The sequence below is a fragment of the Diadema antillarum genome, unplaced genomic scaffold (genome assembly GCF_040938485.1).
Source record: "Diadema antillarum isolate AM-2024a unplaced genomic scaffold, OU_Dant_1.0 scf00000082, whole genome shotgun sequence".
Taxonomy (NCBI): Eukaryota; Metazoa; Echinodermata; class Echinoidea; order Diadematoida; family Diadematidae; genus Diadema; species Diadema antillarum.
The window spans coordinates 1419906-1437717 of record NW_027270971.1 but is presented as its reverse complement, the minus strand read 5'-3'; the positions used below and the strand labels follow the sequence as shown (position 1 = coordinate 1437717).

The following is a 17812-nucleotide window of genomic DNA, read 5'->3' as shown; positions in this document are numbered from 1 at the left end:
GCACTCGGTGCGATGAGTACCTCCAGAACTCCAGTGGAGCAAGACGTCTTGAAATTGATAGCTTACAACCGAATACGTGTCAGAAGCAGTTTAGGCACCAGAGAGGTAACATACGGGGCATGCTCCCTGCTCCGTCAGTTTTGGATTGGAGGACATTGAACGTATGCCAAGTTTTCTTCGGTGGGTAAACACAGTTACAACGACTGTGACCCCTGACGGTAGAGTTCATTCAGTCGCTCCGCCTAGTCCCCGTGTGTTCCGTGTGTGGAGTGCGGAAGGATCAAGTGAAAAAGACCGCGCAGGATAATGAAATATTATTAACAGACATTTGTTGCCTATTTGCACATAGCATGTTATCACTTTATATTTCATGTAAAAACCTGCAGAGTATATAAATATTGGCAGAATAAAACACTACATCACATTTTTGCTGCAACATAAGAATTGATTCTCCCAGAGTTGCGATTCTGGAAATGACAATGGTGAAATTATTTAAGAAAGTTAAGGAGCATTATGAGGATTTCTATCGCCGTGCGTATATGCCTCGTCCGCAAGTCTACGGGCCACCCGCCGATGACGACAACGATGATGATGAAGACAGAAATTCCTACTCAGACGATGACGGGTACGTACCTGAGTCAAACTCTTTGTTTTTCTAATTACAGTGCATAAGACGTTGTACCTGTATCTTAATTACTAGTATGAGAGGCTGATATAAAAGATGTTCTTGCAACATTCGTGTTTGCATGATCAACCCATTCGCTTTACACGCGCGTGCGTTTACACAGTGCCGGTTAGCGCTGGCTGCGGAAAAGTGTACCGGCAGGTTCTGGTATGGAAATGCACGGCGTTATCCATTCATTCAAAGAAGGCCTTTGCCTCAGTCTGTTAGAATGTAGTGTGCTCCCATGGGCAGGCGCACCGTGTTATTGTTTTGGTTCGTAGTTCACATGGGTGTGCATGTGAACTCCCTGAATCGAACGGGTTGTTTGTCAATTGTCAGCGCTGCGCTGTATATCACGATATAAAAGCTAGAACGGATTAGTTCTCGCTTTTATATCGTGATGATTTTCATACTGGTTACCCTTCCCAAAATCATCGCCCATCAAAGGACAAAAGCCCACTATTCTTGGCAGGTGTAGTGAACTGGAATCAGGTTTATTTTACCAACAACATGAACTATGAACATAATAACGTGGATAGATCTCGTAAACATGATGAAGGGAACATTGTTGTCAATTCCAAATGGATGTTCACATGCCAGCTGCCCATGATGATTGGGCTTGCATCTCAAAATCAACTCTTCCCACACCTACGTACATGTACTGTCCTAGCCGAATAGCCATTCTCACACTCTATTTCTCTTCTTCTTGTTCTCGTCTCCATTTCCTTCATTCTTTGTTCACTTATCGTATGAATATATTTCCGTATGTCTTTGCATTTTTTTTTAATTTTCTGTTTCTTTTTTTAATGTTTTTTCTGAACTTTATGTCACTCGTATTTCTTTCATTGTTAATTTGTATAAGTACTTTGTGAGTTTGTCACCAGTTTTGTGTCCTTCTCACTCTTCCCTCTTCACCTCCATTTTTCTTCTCTCTCCTATCTCTCTCTCTCTCGTCTTTTTTCCCTTTCTTTGTTTTTTTTTTCACCGTATATTGTGTATATATTGTATATTTCTGTACATTTTTTTTCTTTTCATCAATCATATTTCATTCTTATTTACTTTGTTATAGTTGTTTTGTACACTTTTTAAAGTTATTTGCAATTCTTTGTTATTGAACTAATAATGTGATATATGTTTTTACATTGGACTCCGATACCCAGAGTATGGGTTGTTGAGTAAAATAAACTTTCAACTGTCAACATAGTCACAGTGTCACAAAATAATTGATTAAATGTATTACAATGTACATTTGGATGAATGTGCTGGTATTTGACATTCCCCTGATCAAGTTTGTAGGTTAGACACGACATTTTGAAAAAACAAACAAACAAACAAACAAAGTTTGATATTTCTCCCACTCGGCTGAATCAAATGGCGTCTTTTTTTTTCTTTTTTTCTTTTTTTGCAATAGCAACATACTTTGGTATCAAACACAAAGCAATTAAATTTCCCATTCATTTTATTTGCCAGACAGCAAGACATACACCAGTAGCTAGTTTCCGCAGCCCGACGAGCGGGCAAATGTGTTTAAATTGTAGCAAGTATCCTTTTGCAGGTAGAAGATTAGAGCAGTTATGCACAGTGGTTGCTTTATGTATGATTTATTAACCCTAACTAGGGGGGGCCTCCGAGGCCCCCCTCGACGTTTCGCGCGATGTATCGCTATCGCGAGAAGCTATCACCGCGACGTTTCATGACTTTTTTCTTTCGAGTCTCCCGCATCTTTTGACACCAAATTTGCGATGCCCGGGTGCGCGGTTCCGAAGTTGCGCATAAATATGCACGTGCATGTCAGACCAAAAATTGCTCAAAAACATGAATTTGTGTACAAATTCAACGCAAACTGTGTTTACAGGCAAATTTCATAAAAGCATGATTATTTTGGGGTTTTATTGATTGAAATCAATTAATAATGCATTTTCTTGTTCGGAACAATGTCATGGACAAATTTCATCGAAAAAACAATGAAAAACATAAAGTCGAAAAAACAACGAAATACATAAGAAATTCAAAAAACAATAATATACTTAGGAAATTTTTTCTGATTGTGCAATTTTTTCTCTTACATTTGCTAAGGACACTAAAAAGAATGTGCCTGTTTTGAGCTTTATTTAGTGATTTATACCAAATTGTCTGATTTCATGCATCATTATGCATAAATTAGCATAATTTAGTGTAAATGATACTTTTTGGAAAAATTAACTTCATGGTGCTTTAGATTACATCATACACGTAGGCAATGCGTGTGCCAATTTTTGTCGCGATCACGCGGTCGACGGCCGATCCGGAGGGGGGCCTGGGAGGCCCCCCCCCCCTCCCCCCGGCTCTATCATCTACCTAAATAGCCCAGTACTATTTTTTTTTTCTTTTTTAAATGCAGCACTGCTTCTTTTCTATTGAATAGCTGGCAACCAACACTTGTACTGTGTGTTGTACACAAATGCTGTGTAAATACAGCGTAGTGATTGATATGCTGTATTTTTCTAAAGTTCGTTTTTTTTATGGATTTCTATTGAAAATGTCAAATAAATAAATCAAAGCTTTACAGGGCAAAAGAAAGTTTTGAAAAAAAAAAGGACAATGTGCAACCTGTACATGTATGAAAGGAACTATAGATATCTCTCTCCCACAGGTCATCGAAAGGTCTTGCCTGCATACCTACCAAGAGCTTGTGTTTTATACTGTATTCATACCACCATCTTGAAATCATCTGATCAGAGAATTCTGAGCAGTCACTCTTTTCATACCCGGCATTCACACTATGTCCCGCATCGCAAAGAAAGTCCAGCATCCCAGGACTTTTCCCTCCAAGACCACAGTGTGTAGGCTTACTGGAACTTCTGGTGTTCCTGTGAAGCTTGTCAGTTTGGAGGACAAAATTTATAGGGGAGAGTGACCGTGGGCTCATAATTGATAGTGGCCAGTACACATATTCATCAAATGTGTGCATGCGCGAATTCTGGTGTCAAATGGCAGGCTTGGCTCGCCACAACCACTGATTGCCCCCGCAGCTCTGGTAGAGATGAACTACAATGTGTATATATTACCAGGTATGTAGTAGTGTGGATGGTTAGTCCATGGTTAGTCGTGAAAAGAAAAGAAAAGAGAGAAAAAAAAATCTCTCCCGACTGATGGGGGACCAAGTGAGAACACTGAATGTCAGAAGTTGATGGTGATATACGGTACCCAGCATATATATACCCTCAGTATCCTGAGGAAGTAAATTTCACAAATGTACATTGTACATGTAGGACAACCTTACAATACAAATTTGCTTATTTTCTTGTGCTTAAATTAAGCTGTTCTTCTGTGCAGATCATATTAAAGGCCCTTAAAACAAAACTTTCAGTACAATTGCAGATTAGCCACATTTGCCAGTGGCTGAATAGGAATGAGAAAGATCACTTACATGTTTGTATGAAAAAAATAAGCTATTGCCTACTTTTGATACAATTAAGGGCTTTTTACACTTGTGTTTCTTAACCCCGGACTTTCTCTGACCCAGGACTATCGTTAGTCCCGTACCAATTTTTTCAGCTTTTTACACTCGCCAATTAGTCCCGTACTATCTCTTGTCCGGGGCTAAGGAGAAAACTGACCTTTTTACACTCGTATTTCTTAGCCCCGGACTTTCCAAACCACATGAATATTCATAATTACGCTGTGTACTGTACACGTACACGCACGCACCGGCAGCACTTGATTGCCTCGTTTCTGATTGGTCAGTGAGGGTCGGACTTCGTCTCCGTCGCTTAGCCCAGGATTATTTTTTCGTTCTGTTTACACTCACTTGCTTGGCACCGCAATTGCGGTGCTAGCACCGCAATTGCGGTGCTAACCCCTGCTATTTTGCAGGGCCAGATAGTACCGTACTATCGGTGGGGCTAGCCCACTTTGGCAAAAACGAGTGTAAACAGAAAGTGGGCTAAGGATAGTCCCGTACCAACGGTGGGGCTAAGGCCCCCCCTTAGCCCCACCGATAGTCCGGGGCTAAGCAAAAATTTACAAGTGTAAAAAGCCCTTTAAATGGAAATATGTTACATATATTTTGTGGTGAGTTGGATTTCCATTCTTTGAGTTGTACCAGTATGTCCCAAAGTTTATTGTGTAGAACTTGTCATGGGGGATGGGGCATTGCATAATTTGAACACTGTGAGTGTATTCTGCAATTGTTAAACACTATCAGCTCAGCTTTTGTTCGTATTTTGTATGCTTATGTGCATTTTATGCATTTCCTATAAGCTTTAGTATTAAGAAAAAGATGATGCAGGTGATGTCAACGTCACCTGAACAAAATGACAAAATTTAGGGTGCGCAGCAGATGTCTCATTTGATGTAATTAAGATATACTGCCAGCCTGACGGTTTCACAGTTTTTATTTCTGACAGTTTTATTTTTTGACAGTTCTTATTTCTTTCAGTTCAGCATTTGTTTTTAACATTCACCACACCTGTTTACTGTAGTACATTGTACATGTACATGTATAGGCCCTATATGCCATGCAAAACATATACTACAAGGCATCTTTGACAAAAATTAGAATAGAAATACCATGATTTGCCACATTTTTGTAAATTTGCAAAACAATTGTATGTATGTAGTACAGTGTGTCCATGTTTTCAGCGGCAAGAATTTGTGCCGACTGTGATGCAATAGAACCAATATACTGAACTTTTGAAGCCTAGTCAAAGTTTTGATGTGTGAAAAACTTTGTGCTGCAAAGTCTGTAAAGCATTATCATAGAAAAAAGTGTGAAATAGCTACTCAAAACCAATTCAATTAGTATTTTCGAATGAGTTTGTATTATTCTTCATATATAGTAGAAAGTAAATTTAGGAGCATCACAATATCTTGGCTCTGATGTTTTGTTTGTGTCAGCCAGTGCAACCCATGGCATAGAATAAAGAAGAATTGATGAGTAGAAGGTTCCAGTCTGGAAATTTACAATCAAATTTTGTGAGAAGCAGGGGCATTAGATTTGTCCTCTGTAGAGCTTCCAATATGATGCCTTCTTTGCAGGAGCAATGATTACTAATTGCCAGCACATGTGCCGTTGATGTACACGTATTAAACGAATATCCGGCCAGATGCTCGGAAGGGGTCTTAAAGGTGCATTTTCCTGGTTTTGGAAGCCTTCCAATATTATACACAGTGGTTGTGAGTGAGGACTAACAGGTGGTTTATGAGGTGGCACGTGAATAATGTGACAAGTGCCAAACATCCGGCTGCATATATACAAAAAGAGAGACTGAAACATGAAATATAAAATACAGAATATTTTTCCTCATATGCTGAATGGGCATTTTCGGGCAAGGTCCTCACACTGTATACCAGACAAGTGTCATTTTATATACAATTCGTGTTATTAGCCCAACAGTGAGATTACCGTGGTACGTACAAAAGTAGCTGCAAGCAATGTGTCTACAGGCATACAGTGTATTGATGTTTTGTGCTCAGATGTTTTCTTGAGTAATGATTGGATCTTAACTAGGCACCTCTTTGTAAGACTCTGACTCAAGTGTTAGTTGTCTTTTTTTTAGGATGCTTTCTTTTTGTAGATTTTACTTTGTGCAGCTTGGTACTTTTACAATTGTATTGTATTTCAACAAACGTATACCTTTTAACTATTGAAATGGAGACGTGTGCCTTTCTAAGAAATCTTGAGAGCTAAATATAATATACCACATATTCTTTTTAGTGCTGAGGTCAATTGTCTGAGCATGCGACCTGCTGATTGCTCAGAAATGTGCTCTCTGTTGATAATGATCAGCACATTTTGTATTGTTCTGCTGTGTGTGTGGATACCAGTATATGATCTTGTTTTGTAATGCTGTGTATATATTTTTTTTTCCAGTACCACCACATGGGGTGAGATGTCATGGGGATTAAAATATGTACGATAATTCCATTCCTACCACTTGCCACACCCCCTCCCATGTAGAGACAGAGGGTCAGCATTGCACTACAGGTCATTTCCCTCCACTTGACCCAAATCCTCTTGCATTCTCTCCCCCAAGGAGAGTCCCCCCCCCCCCCCCCATCTGTTTGAAGGCCATTTGTGATTGTACCTGTTGATACATGTGTCAGTAGTAATTTGATAAGAATATTTGTAGATTGTGATGTTGGACATACAAATTTGTAATGCTTTATATTGCTATGAGAGTTTTTTTTTTCTTTTTGCAGGGGGAGTGGGGAGGGCAGTAGTTAGCACATTTAAGAAGAGATAAAGTTGGTTGACATGCAAGTTTGAGAGCTGTGATTTATTTAGGTATATTTATTTTTCATGATGATATTGATTAGGCCTTTACACAATCAGGGATGTGTAGAGACAACTCCCTGAAGCAGTGTAGAACCTCTTCCGTAGAACTAGACTTTTCAGAATGGATGAATATTTTAATCATGCTACCTGTTTTTAGCAGGTGAAAGTCTCGTCATACTGAAAGTAACTTGAAAAACTGTTTCTCAAGCACTCCAGAAATTATTCAGTTCCCAGCATTTAAAGGCTATTACATTTATGTTTGCTTTTCATCTTTTGTGATTGGTAGTAAGTTCATGTTAGTAGCGTCAGTGCTGGAGTGCTGATGTTTCAAAGTAAACACCAAGTATTATTGCCTGAACAAAATTAATCACATGAAATGTCTTTGACCATGCCTGCGTTTCTTGGTCATGGTGAGAAGAGGAGATTTCTGTTGAGTTTTTTTTCTTCGACCCTTGTACAAAGGTACATTTCCCTACTCAAACATACTAATGTACTTCCTCTGCCAGAGTGGTCTGAATGTTCAAACAAGAGTCTGAAGGCTCAAATGAGTTGATGTATTTGTCTTTCCCAAGTTGGTTTGTACAGAGCAAGTCCTTGAAACTGAATACTGTGCCGCGCCCTTGCAGCCATCTTGCTAGCATGACCTACTTATCGTACATGCTCACATTGTTCCCACAATGCCTGCCAATTACAGTATGGATTGGATAGAAAAAAAAATGAAGTAAAAAAGAAGGGGGAAAAGGGGAAAAGCAGATTTTTTTTCTTTCGATCTTGGCCTTGCACGCTTTGACTTTGGATTTCTCCTGAGAGTCCAGGGTGGTATAAAATCTAATCTGCCCCATTGTTTGTTCTGATTAAACTGTCTGCTGCTGTCTGGATGTCAATACTATGGTTTATCAGAGACAGATGCCCATTTCCCCCTTCTTTCTCCTTCTTTCTCCTTTATTTTTCTCCTATAATGATGTAATTGGGTGCTGTTGGAAAGGGACAACTAGATTCGAAACAACTGTTCAAAAATAATACATGAAGGTTAAAAACTTAAGTCTCTCTGGAACACCAAGGCAAGTTTTGTTGTTCATGTTTTCATTTCCATTCTTGAAAGTTATTGTTATATATATTCATTGCTCTGATTGTAACAGTATGGTGTGTGATCTGCGTGCTTGTAGTGTGTCTCAGTCGTGAAAGAGCTAAAGGAGGTGTTCAAAAGGTCCTAATTAAATTGTGATGTAGACAAGTACATTTTGTATTATATATTCAGTATTCCACACACAATTGAAATGGACAGAATAAAGCAATTTCTGTTTAGCCCGAATTGTGACATGTACATGTAACTGTGATTAGGGCCTATACATGTAACAACTGTAGGCCTACCTGTTTCACCATTGCTTTGATATGATGCATAGATTCTCTGGCACGACTCAACAGTGACAACATCAAGAATCCACAATTTAAATAGAATTTACAGTGTATACAGGTTTTAGTGGGCACTCTAATACCAAATTTTCAGCAGTGTTTGAAGCACTGATTTATAAATACCATTGAATCAGTGAATCAGTGAATCAGTGCTGAAATATTGACTGATTTTTCTCTAACTTCTATACTAAACTGAAGACAAAAATCACCCATAAGACACAGTATTGACTTTAAGTGGAGTCACATTGTATATCAAAGTTCATGTTTGAGGGAACAGTTCTTCAAACAAAACAATAAAAGTTTCAGCAATGCAAAGCAAGTGATGATAATTTGTGATTCTGAGAATACTGGGACATTGTGCACATTTGTTGAGGTTGATGTGTTTGCCTCAATGGTCTACCATACCTCTCACTTGTATTGATTTTTTTACAGGTGGTGCCATGCTTACATAGTCATCGTGTGTGTTTGTATTTCTTCTCTGTGTTATTTGAATTTGAGCTGCAGTGATTGATTCATCCCTGACGTTTCTCTTTCCAGTGGCTTATTTGTGTTGTGCATGGTGAGTGTAGTCGCATGTGTGAATTACATTTCGTTGTACAGTGTAGTCGGCGAAACTCACCTTCAAGAACACGGATTCAGGTACTGTATGGGCTTTACATATTCGATCGGTGACACGGCATTTGCTCCTGCGACAATCGCTCTGATCTTATTTCTCCCGGGAGGTATGGGAAGAGATCTTCCCACCTCCCTGAGTTAGGGTTGTGATAGGGTTTTGGGGTTTAGTTTGACGTGAAGATCAGAATCGGGGTCAGGGTTATGTTTGTAGGTAGAATTTATGTTTGACTCGGCGTGCAGAAATTTCATGGTAGCAATCGTTGCAGGAGCAAATGTCATGGAACTATTCGATCAGGGAGGGGGCTCTACCTCCTTATATTCAGTTTAGATACATGTAAAACTTATTTGGCTCTGTCTTACTGTAGCTTGATTGACGTGTAATAAAAAGGATCTTACCTGTAGACGTAGTAGATGATATGAAGGAACATGTGTGTGTGTGTGGGGGGCGGGGGGGGGGGGGGGGGGCGGAGGAGGGAGTGGCTTAGCCAGGTTTCTGCTTTAAATGTAGACACTGGCATAGAATGTTTATTGCAGAGAGAATAATGGTACCGTACATGAAAATATGCCTCTATAAAAGTCTAAAACATCCAGTTAGACTTATTGAACTTGTCACATTTCATCCATCCCAATTCTCAGCACTGTAGACTGATGGTACATGTACATGTATCATGGCTTCACTGCAGTTGTATAAAAGGGTCTAGTTTATCTCAAGACTATATAGGGCCTACGTTGTAAAAATGTAATTGCCAGCACTGACATAATCCATGAGCTTTCTTTGGAAGTGGTAAAGGTGATGTAATGATAGTAATGAATCATGTGCTGCCAATTACTGCATGTAGATCAGCATCAAACTCTGTTATTCAAGTCTTTCCCTCTCATCAGTGATAATGTTCAATGTATATGTACAGTGTACACCTGTAAGTTTCAAATTAAGATAATAGTTGTGTTCACACGCAGTTGCCAAACTTGAAGTTTAGGTCCAAAAGTGAACTGTGGATGATTAGCTCCACTCGTGAATTCATGACACAGGTTCACACGCGCACCCAAACTTTAAGTTACAACTTACGAGCGAATCCCATTCGATGATTACACTGGAAGTGCAGAGTCTTTGCTAGATGACCTTATGCCCATACAAAATAGCGCAGCTGGAGGTTGACCCGGATGCAAACAAGAAGCGAGGTTCACGCTAACTCACAGGCTTGTTGATTATTGTGCCCACTTGCAGCGAAACTACACTGTATATGTAGGAGTTGGGACCCCCGTGGCTCGTGGAGAGAGCGTAAACCCTAAGAATTGTAAGATGTCTCGTGGTTCTAATCATCGACTAAACTTCAAGATTACTAACTTTTGAGTGCGTCCACACGGTGCTAAACTACTTGTAAGCTAATCATGGAGAGTTAAGTTTTTGCCCTAAATTTAAAGTTTAGGAACAGCGTGTGAACCTAATTAATGGTTCTACATTGTATGAGGGTTGGAATATCACATGATAGGCCTATTTGTTTCATTTTTTTTTGTCCCAAGATGTCTAATTGCCTTACATACATACATGTATACAGGTATACGCTTGACAGAGACAAAAAACATCTGAGTAATGAGTAGACAGAGATTTATGGAGCTTCACGAACTGAGGTAAGATGAAAATTTGTTTTTAGATAAATTAAAATGATAGGACACAGACATATCACTGTAGTGCCCACAAAAATGTAGTGTGGCACCAACCATGGATGTACCTGCTTGATCTGCGAATACAGATTGATTTCTTGGTAATCTGCTTTATAGGATAAACTCTGTAGGACAGAAAGTGATCATTTCCTAATTTCAGTTAAATGCGCGACTGTACAGTAGGTTTAATTGTAGTTTACAATATTTTTTTAAGGGTTTATCAGTGATAATCAATACCAATGATTGCTCTTTCATATTATAGACAATAATATAATGTGTGCTCTTGATCTGAGCAGCTGGTAGGGTGGGGAATCCACACAGGCATTGAACTACGGGCAAATTAATTCTCCAATTTTTGAATTGGAAGGAAAAAAGTGTTACAGCTTTAGTCACCTGATGAATTTGTTCAAGGTATCAGTTCTTGTTGGAGGCAGCAAAAATATCCCTCCATTCTCATGAACTTGAGGTAAGTTGTACATGTGTAATTTGATCCATTTTGATTTCCAGAGGGATCATTTTCGTTCCATGAGCATGTTCAACATGTTCCAAAATGGGATCCCTTTATCAGTTTGCTGCCATAATTATATGCTGCTTTAAAATGCAGGATTTTAATTTTTTTTTGGGGGGTGGGGTGGGGTGGGGGTGGGGGTATACATCTGTTTATAACAATTATTAGGTGATCCGAGTATCCTCTCTGATCACCTTCTGTATCTGTACTGATTCTATGTTTTTCTTCTTCTTCTTTATTTCTCCTCAAAAGTTGTGCAGAGGTTAGCTCAGAAAGTGCATTGCCTATCAATTTCAAACTTATACCATCATGTCCCAAAGACAACAGATTTAGTTAATTTCTAAACCTCTTTACTTGAACTTCTGTCAATATGAGAAAATCGTCTACTTCCTGTCTGTAATGAACTCTACCTACTTATGATACAGATACAGCCAGCCTTCTCTCATATTGGAGGAGGAAGTGTTCTTATCAAAATTCATCAGGTTTCATGCCTTCCTGTCTTGGCCTTCCAAAATGATTTGATATTCCTTTCAGTTGTGTATCTCTATCAACAATCAGTGAGAAAAGGATACTGCCATTTGATATTTCAGTTTCTGGCCGTAGTACCCTGGTGAACTTGCATCATGAGTGGAAAGTCTTTTTTGTTGTGAGTGGCAAGGCCTCGATGCAAGGGTTTGTCTAGTTATTCTCTTGCAAAGGCTTTCAATCGGAGCGCTCATGGTACATGTCCGCGCCCTCTCAATGTTTGGCTGGACAGCTTCACCCTGAGGGTGTTGATACTCCAAATAAGGGGTGGGAGAAACCTCCTGCCCTTTTCTATGCTCCGTCTTATAGGAGGAGGGTGTGTTAGATTACATAATGCTGTCACCTCTTGATGTACCCGTGAGCTGATGGAAGACCGGTTGTGGTATCTTACCTAGAAAAGCCGTACCCAAAATCATTAACTTCTTTTCTCAAGCTGTTAGTCGTGTACCCGACCGAGATCTGTCATTTGTGTGACACTGGGCAATGAACTCTGTAGTTTGAATCGGCGAGGTTCCCAAAGTCAGATCCAGATGATCGTGACATAGGGGTAGTTTGAGCCATTTGTCTCTGCTTTGTGCTGGTAGACCTGCTGTACTTCAGTCTTCAGCCGTGACTTTTGGATGCACCGCACATGTATACTTCTTGTCTTGTATTAATGCCAGCTGAGAATCTGAAATCCAATGCCTACTTGTGGTGCGAAGATGACTTGTTTCGGAGAATAGAAAGTGCCGCCACATTCATGTGTACCCGTACCCACCCAGCAGAATCTTTTATTTGTTTAAAGCGATGTGTGCCATGTCATTGGACTTACCATTGACCTCGGAAGAGTTCTCTTTCCGGTCATGTTGTGAGGAAAAAACAAAGAAAATCCAATATATCCTGTGGATCTGTTTGTGAGATAACCTAACCTTGCTCTGTGAGTAATTGCAGTTACCAGGAAGACATTAACAGATTTCTTCTGTTCGAAGGGCAAGTTACATGTACCTCCATTTTGTGCATGGGGGAATGCAAAAAATACTGCTTTGGGGTTATCTGGAGTGTAACAGTACCAGCGTTGTCTATCACCGCCAACTTCCCTTTCTGCTTTCCCTTGCATTCTGAACAATCTGTTGTGATGCGAAACTCCTGTGGTGTCGATGTGGCTCAAACCAGCAGTTGAATCACGAGAAAATTGTCAACAGTTTTATAAGATAGAAAGAGAGGGAGAGAAAAAAAATATAACAGAATGGAAAGAAAACATGAACAGCTACAGGTTAATGAATTGCATCTCTCCAAAGAATAGTTGAGTGGACTGCTCGAAGAGAGAACATCTGGATCTGTGAGTAAGATACTGCTCTACAAATGTATGTGGCAAGGGATGAGAAAATTGCATGTACTGGCATCTCTCAAAAAAGGTCTGAGAGTTGAATGTGACTTCTAAAGCAGTCTGATGTTACATTGATAAAGTGCTGGTGCTGAAGGAGTGACATACAACATTTTTAGGCTGAGAAACTACTATTCTTTGAGTCCTGGGGAGTTTTTCTGGCTGGAAAGTTGTCACAGCCGTCATCTCGTGTAGATCAGAGACCGCTCCATCTGGGACAACTTGTGAAGAGGACTGGTTATTATATGTGGAGTCAATTTGTATACTCAAGTTGGGAGCTGATGAAACACTGTTTGTCCTGGTTTTTTTCTTCGTGTTAGGTGCAATTTGCTGTTTAAAGTTGGTGAAACACTGGATGTACATGTACATGGTAGTTGCATTTCTTCAGTTCTTTGAAATCACTGCAAAATGAAGCGGTAAGATGATAGTTACAACATGCTCCAGATGCTTTGATTGAAACTTTTTTCTTCAAGTCATTTATTCTAATTCTAAGAATGAGTATTCGTATTGACTGACACATAGTTTTGCAAGTGCTCTTCATGGTGATTGATGTGTTAAACTTTCATAATCAAAGAATGCCATTTTCATGCTCCACTTTGGTACCTCAAGTGATGTTTTCTCTTTACTGTATGGTAACAGTCTTCTGGGCCCATTTCATAAAGAGTTTATTTGATGACAACTCTTTGCTGGAATGACTATTGTCATGGTAATGACAAGAATACAGCTTCCTGATTGGCTGTTTGCTGTGGAAAGTTGTCATTCCAGCAAGAGTTGTCATCCTAACATCTTTTATGAAATGGGGCCCTGATCTGATAGTTTTGGGTGGCTGATGTCTTATTGTGTAAAAAGGCAAGATTGGAAAATATTCTTGTATTGGGAGCCTCAATATGAATGGCTTTTCAAAAAAATTACATCTGCGCCCTCTGTTGTTGTACAGTGTAGTTGGTTTTTTTTTTTATATATGTAGTAGTCCGGGGACTCGAAGCAGCATGTGCATTATATAGGCTATGTCTGCTGATTGTAGTTTTACAAAATAAGCATGTAAACAGAAAAATTTTTGAAGCATAATTCTTGTGGAAATTATGCCAGATATTTTTCACAAATTGCACCTTTGCAAACAAGTTTGTTTTTGTTTTGTTTTGTTTTGTTTTTAAGGAGGGGAGGGATAAAACAAAACCTTTGTTTGAAGATAAGATAAAGGTTAATGATACTAGTGTGACTAATTCATGGTAGGACTCTGTCCTCAACTTCAAGAGTAGGGCATGCGATACTGATTGAATGAAAACAAGGATAACAACAATGACAATTTTGAACACCAAGACATGTGGAAAAAGCATCATAAGTATCCAGTCTGTATTCAAGGTTTTTCAATGCTTAATGCCGTAGCCTTGGTGGTAAGGTTCGCCATCTCGCCATCTGTGGTATCAACTACGTGTATCGTTGTCTGATTCTACAGTTTAATGGCCAGATCAGATATCAAATTTGCTATTCCATCAAGTAGTGACTGATTCAACCGCTGCCAGCAAGAGTTGCAAATTCTGTGCAAGTCTTTGTTCGGCGTGGCGTCGACCTGAAGAGACGTGATGACCGTTTGGCACGAAAGGCAACTAACAGTTCAGTTTGCCGGGAGCCCTTAAACTCTTCGCACCCAATTACTACAGCAGCAAGCTGATCAAGAGGTTGCTTCTTTCGATTAAAAATGCCTTCCTCTAGAAATGGAGCAGAAAGGATGAATGTTCCTCACAGGAAGCGGTACGTAGTGGCAGTGTATTAATTTATTGCGGCTGTTGTGCACTGCAGCAGCCGCTATGCTATGACCCTGTTATTTTGATAGTCTGTTTTAGAATTGATACAAATGTATTAAATGTTTAGCCTGTATTACCATTTAAAGCGTATGTTAAGAAGTTGACATGCAGTATTATGATTTTTCATAAATACGGTTGTAGCACTTTAGTAGGAGCACGAATGTCTATATAAATCGGTTTTCTTCCATTGCTGAATCTTTCTACAACTCTACAATGTAGCTTAGGTAAAGCATACTGATATTTAAAACAATTGCAAATTGAGTCTTGTAGGTTGTATGTCTTCACAAAATATGGTATGTGCAGCATATTATGATGTGAACAGGCTGATGTATTTAAATGTCTTTCCCACAGAACCACTAGACAGTTTTTAAAGTCTCATAACTACTTAGTGAAAGCTCTGTGATAGAAAAAGTACAGGTACACAGGTGTTTGTACTTTCTGCACAGAAATTGTATGCTGTGGATGTTGGTGAGAGTCTACTATGGCTTCCAAATCATCATCAAGGTCAAAGACATATCAATGTGCCAATTTAGAATAGTATAGGTTGAATCAGAAATAGTGCAAGATATTGAAAAAGGTAAAGGCTATGGTGGCTGTTAGCCAATCGGGTATTGCCAAATACAGTACAAGAAAAAAAAAATGAATAAAAGCAAAAATGGAAGGTAGGTACATAGTACAATACACTCATGTCAGTGACTGCTTCAGCAAAAAGTATGTTTACGAGGCATACAGATATGGATGGCTCTGGCAGCAGTTACTGTACAAATAATGCCATATTCTTAGTGAGTCTAATTTTTTGCGAATCGGTACTTCCCGACAATTTCACCAGTGGTTGATTTCGCGATTGTAGAGTTGTACAGTACCAAACAGAGAAATGTATGTATGTGTGCACGTCGCATTTTTAAATTCACGAACAGCACCTGACTCGCAAAATTTGGGAAAATAAAAACCTCACGAAATATTCAGCGTATACATACAATGTACAGTCATCATTCATCGTGTGCACTTCTTCAATCGTGCACTTTTCATTGCTTTGTAATAGTTTACATGTGCATCTCACAGTACAAGGTTGTATGTTTCAATAGAATTTTGGAAGAAGTCACTTGATTAATGAATTCGTGATTGATGATCATTCAGTGATGACAGTGAGTCGCTAAACCCTGAGAATGATGGCTCATGATACTGTGTTGAGTTCATAATACCACTGTAACCTTTGCCCAGCTGATATTTATGGTTACACAAGTAGTTGCCTTCTTGTGTACACAAGCTTTCATAACTGCTCTTCATATTTCTTTTATTCATTCATTTTATTGTTGGAGTACATTTATATTATGTTTTGGAAAAAAAAATGAGTCAAAAACTTGGAGAAAAACAAGTTCAATAGTTTTCTTCACATTGCGTTTTACAATAATTGTACACCCACAGGGTGCTCCACAAGGGGTTTCAGCATATCACTGCAACATGCTGAAATTTTTGTGCAACATCCTCAAAAGCCAGCAATATGCTATGCAACGTCCTCAGGGATCTGCAACAAGCTCAAAATCAATGGTACAAAGCATTTGCACATTTAAACATGTGCAAAACATGAGAAACATCAAACTACCTGACCTAGTAATTAGATATTTGTGTGCAAAACATGAGAGAGAACATTAAATGTAAGCAACACAAACGACTATCGTTAGTCCCGTACCAATTTTTTCAGCTTTTTACACTGGCCAATTAGTCCCGTACTATCTCTTGTCCGGGGCTAAGGAGAAAACTGACCTTTTTACACTCTTATTTCTTAGTCCGGTACTTTCCAAACCACGTGAATATTCATGATTACGCTGTGTACTGTACACGTACACGCACGCACCGGCAGCGCTTGATTACCTCGTTTCTGATTGGTCAGTGAAGGTCGGACTTCGTCTCCGTTGCTTAGCCCAGGATTATTTTTTTGTTCTGTTTACACTCACTTGCTTGGCACCGCAATTGCGGTGCTAACCCTGCTATTTTGCAGGGCCAGATAGTACCGGACTATCGGTGGGGCTAGCCCACTTTGGCAAAAACGAGTGTAAACAGAAAGTGGGCTAAGGATAGTCTCGTACCAATCCTTAGCCCCACCGTTGGTACGGGACTAAGCAAAAATTTACAAGTGTAAAAAGCCCTCTATAGGAATATGTACATACATACATACAACTTTTACATGCATACGTACCTGCATGCATGTAAACTGGATTCCTAGGTATTGAGATGCAAGTTGTTGGAACAGATGAATTCTGAAGTTGATAAGACTCTTCTTGTGGGTAATTTTGTAGAGTTGATCATCGAGTGTACCATCTGCCAGCTTACTGGAATTGACTGTTTGACTGCAGTCTTTCACAATTTGCAAAGGAACACTGCATTTAATGGCAACCTCTGAGAGCGCAAACTAAGCCTCTTGTGAAACTGTGGAAAGACAATGGTCATTGTTGCAAAGATTAATGTTGCAGTGCGAAATGTTGATTTCCTCATTCACTTTTAAAACCATTTCATGCATATTTGACAGCAAAACCTTGTTGGGTTATGAAACCTATATGAACACAGGACCTTTGCTTTGAATTGAACCTACATGTGTACAAATGTACCTAACAAAGATGAAATGTTTCATCAGCTAAATCATTTGAGGTCTGCCTAAAGACACATTTGCTCAGTCTTACTTACATTATACATAAGGCATAAAATTCATGATTTGTGGGATCTCTTGTTCCCTGAGCTGTGCATTATTCATATCCGACACCTTGAGTGGTATTCTTGCTGTTACATGCAATTTTATTTCCTCTAGTTCTGTTTTTGCAGGGTAGTGTGTTGTACTCTTTTGCAATTCCAGGAAGACAAATGATACCAAAATCATTAAATGTGTAAAAGTATTTAAGTACAAATGAAAATTTTAATGAAAACAAGCAAACAAATGGACATTGGGTGGGAAGTGAAACTGAAAATGTGCTTGCTTTGCCTTCAGATCATGACTTACAGTTTC

General features: G+C 39.2%; 1 protein-coding gene across 2 annotated transcripts in view; it reads left to right on the top strand.

The window, feature by feature from the left end:
- Positions 1 to 436: 436 nt before the first annotated feature.
- LOC139717773 (kelch-like protein 8) overlaps positions 437 to 17812 on the top strand; it is a 35930-nt gene continuing 18554 nt past the window's right edge. The window contains exons 1-2 of one of the 2 annotated variants that reach the window (XM_071629275.1): positions 8930 to 8975; positions 10508 to 10580. In XM_071629275.1, coding sequence (XP_071485376.1) covers positions 10543 to 10580 — 38 coding nt within the window. In that variant the 5' untranslated portion in view covers positions 8930 to 8975; positions 10508 to 10542. Of the gene's footprint in view, positions 626 to 8929; positions 8976 to 10507; positions 10581 to 17812 lie in introns of those variants that run through there. The other variant, XM_071629274.1, reaches the window with a different exon arrangement.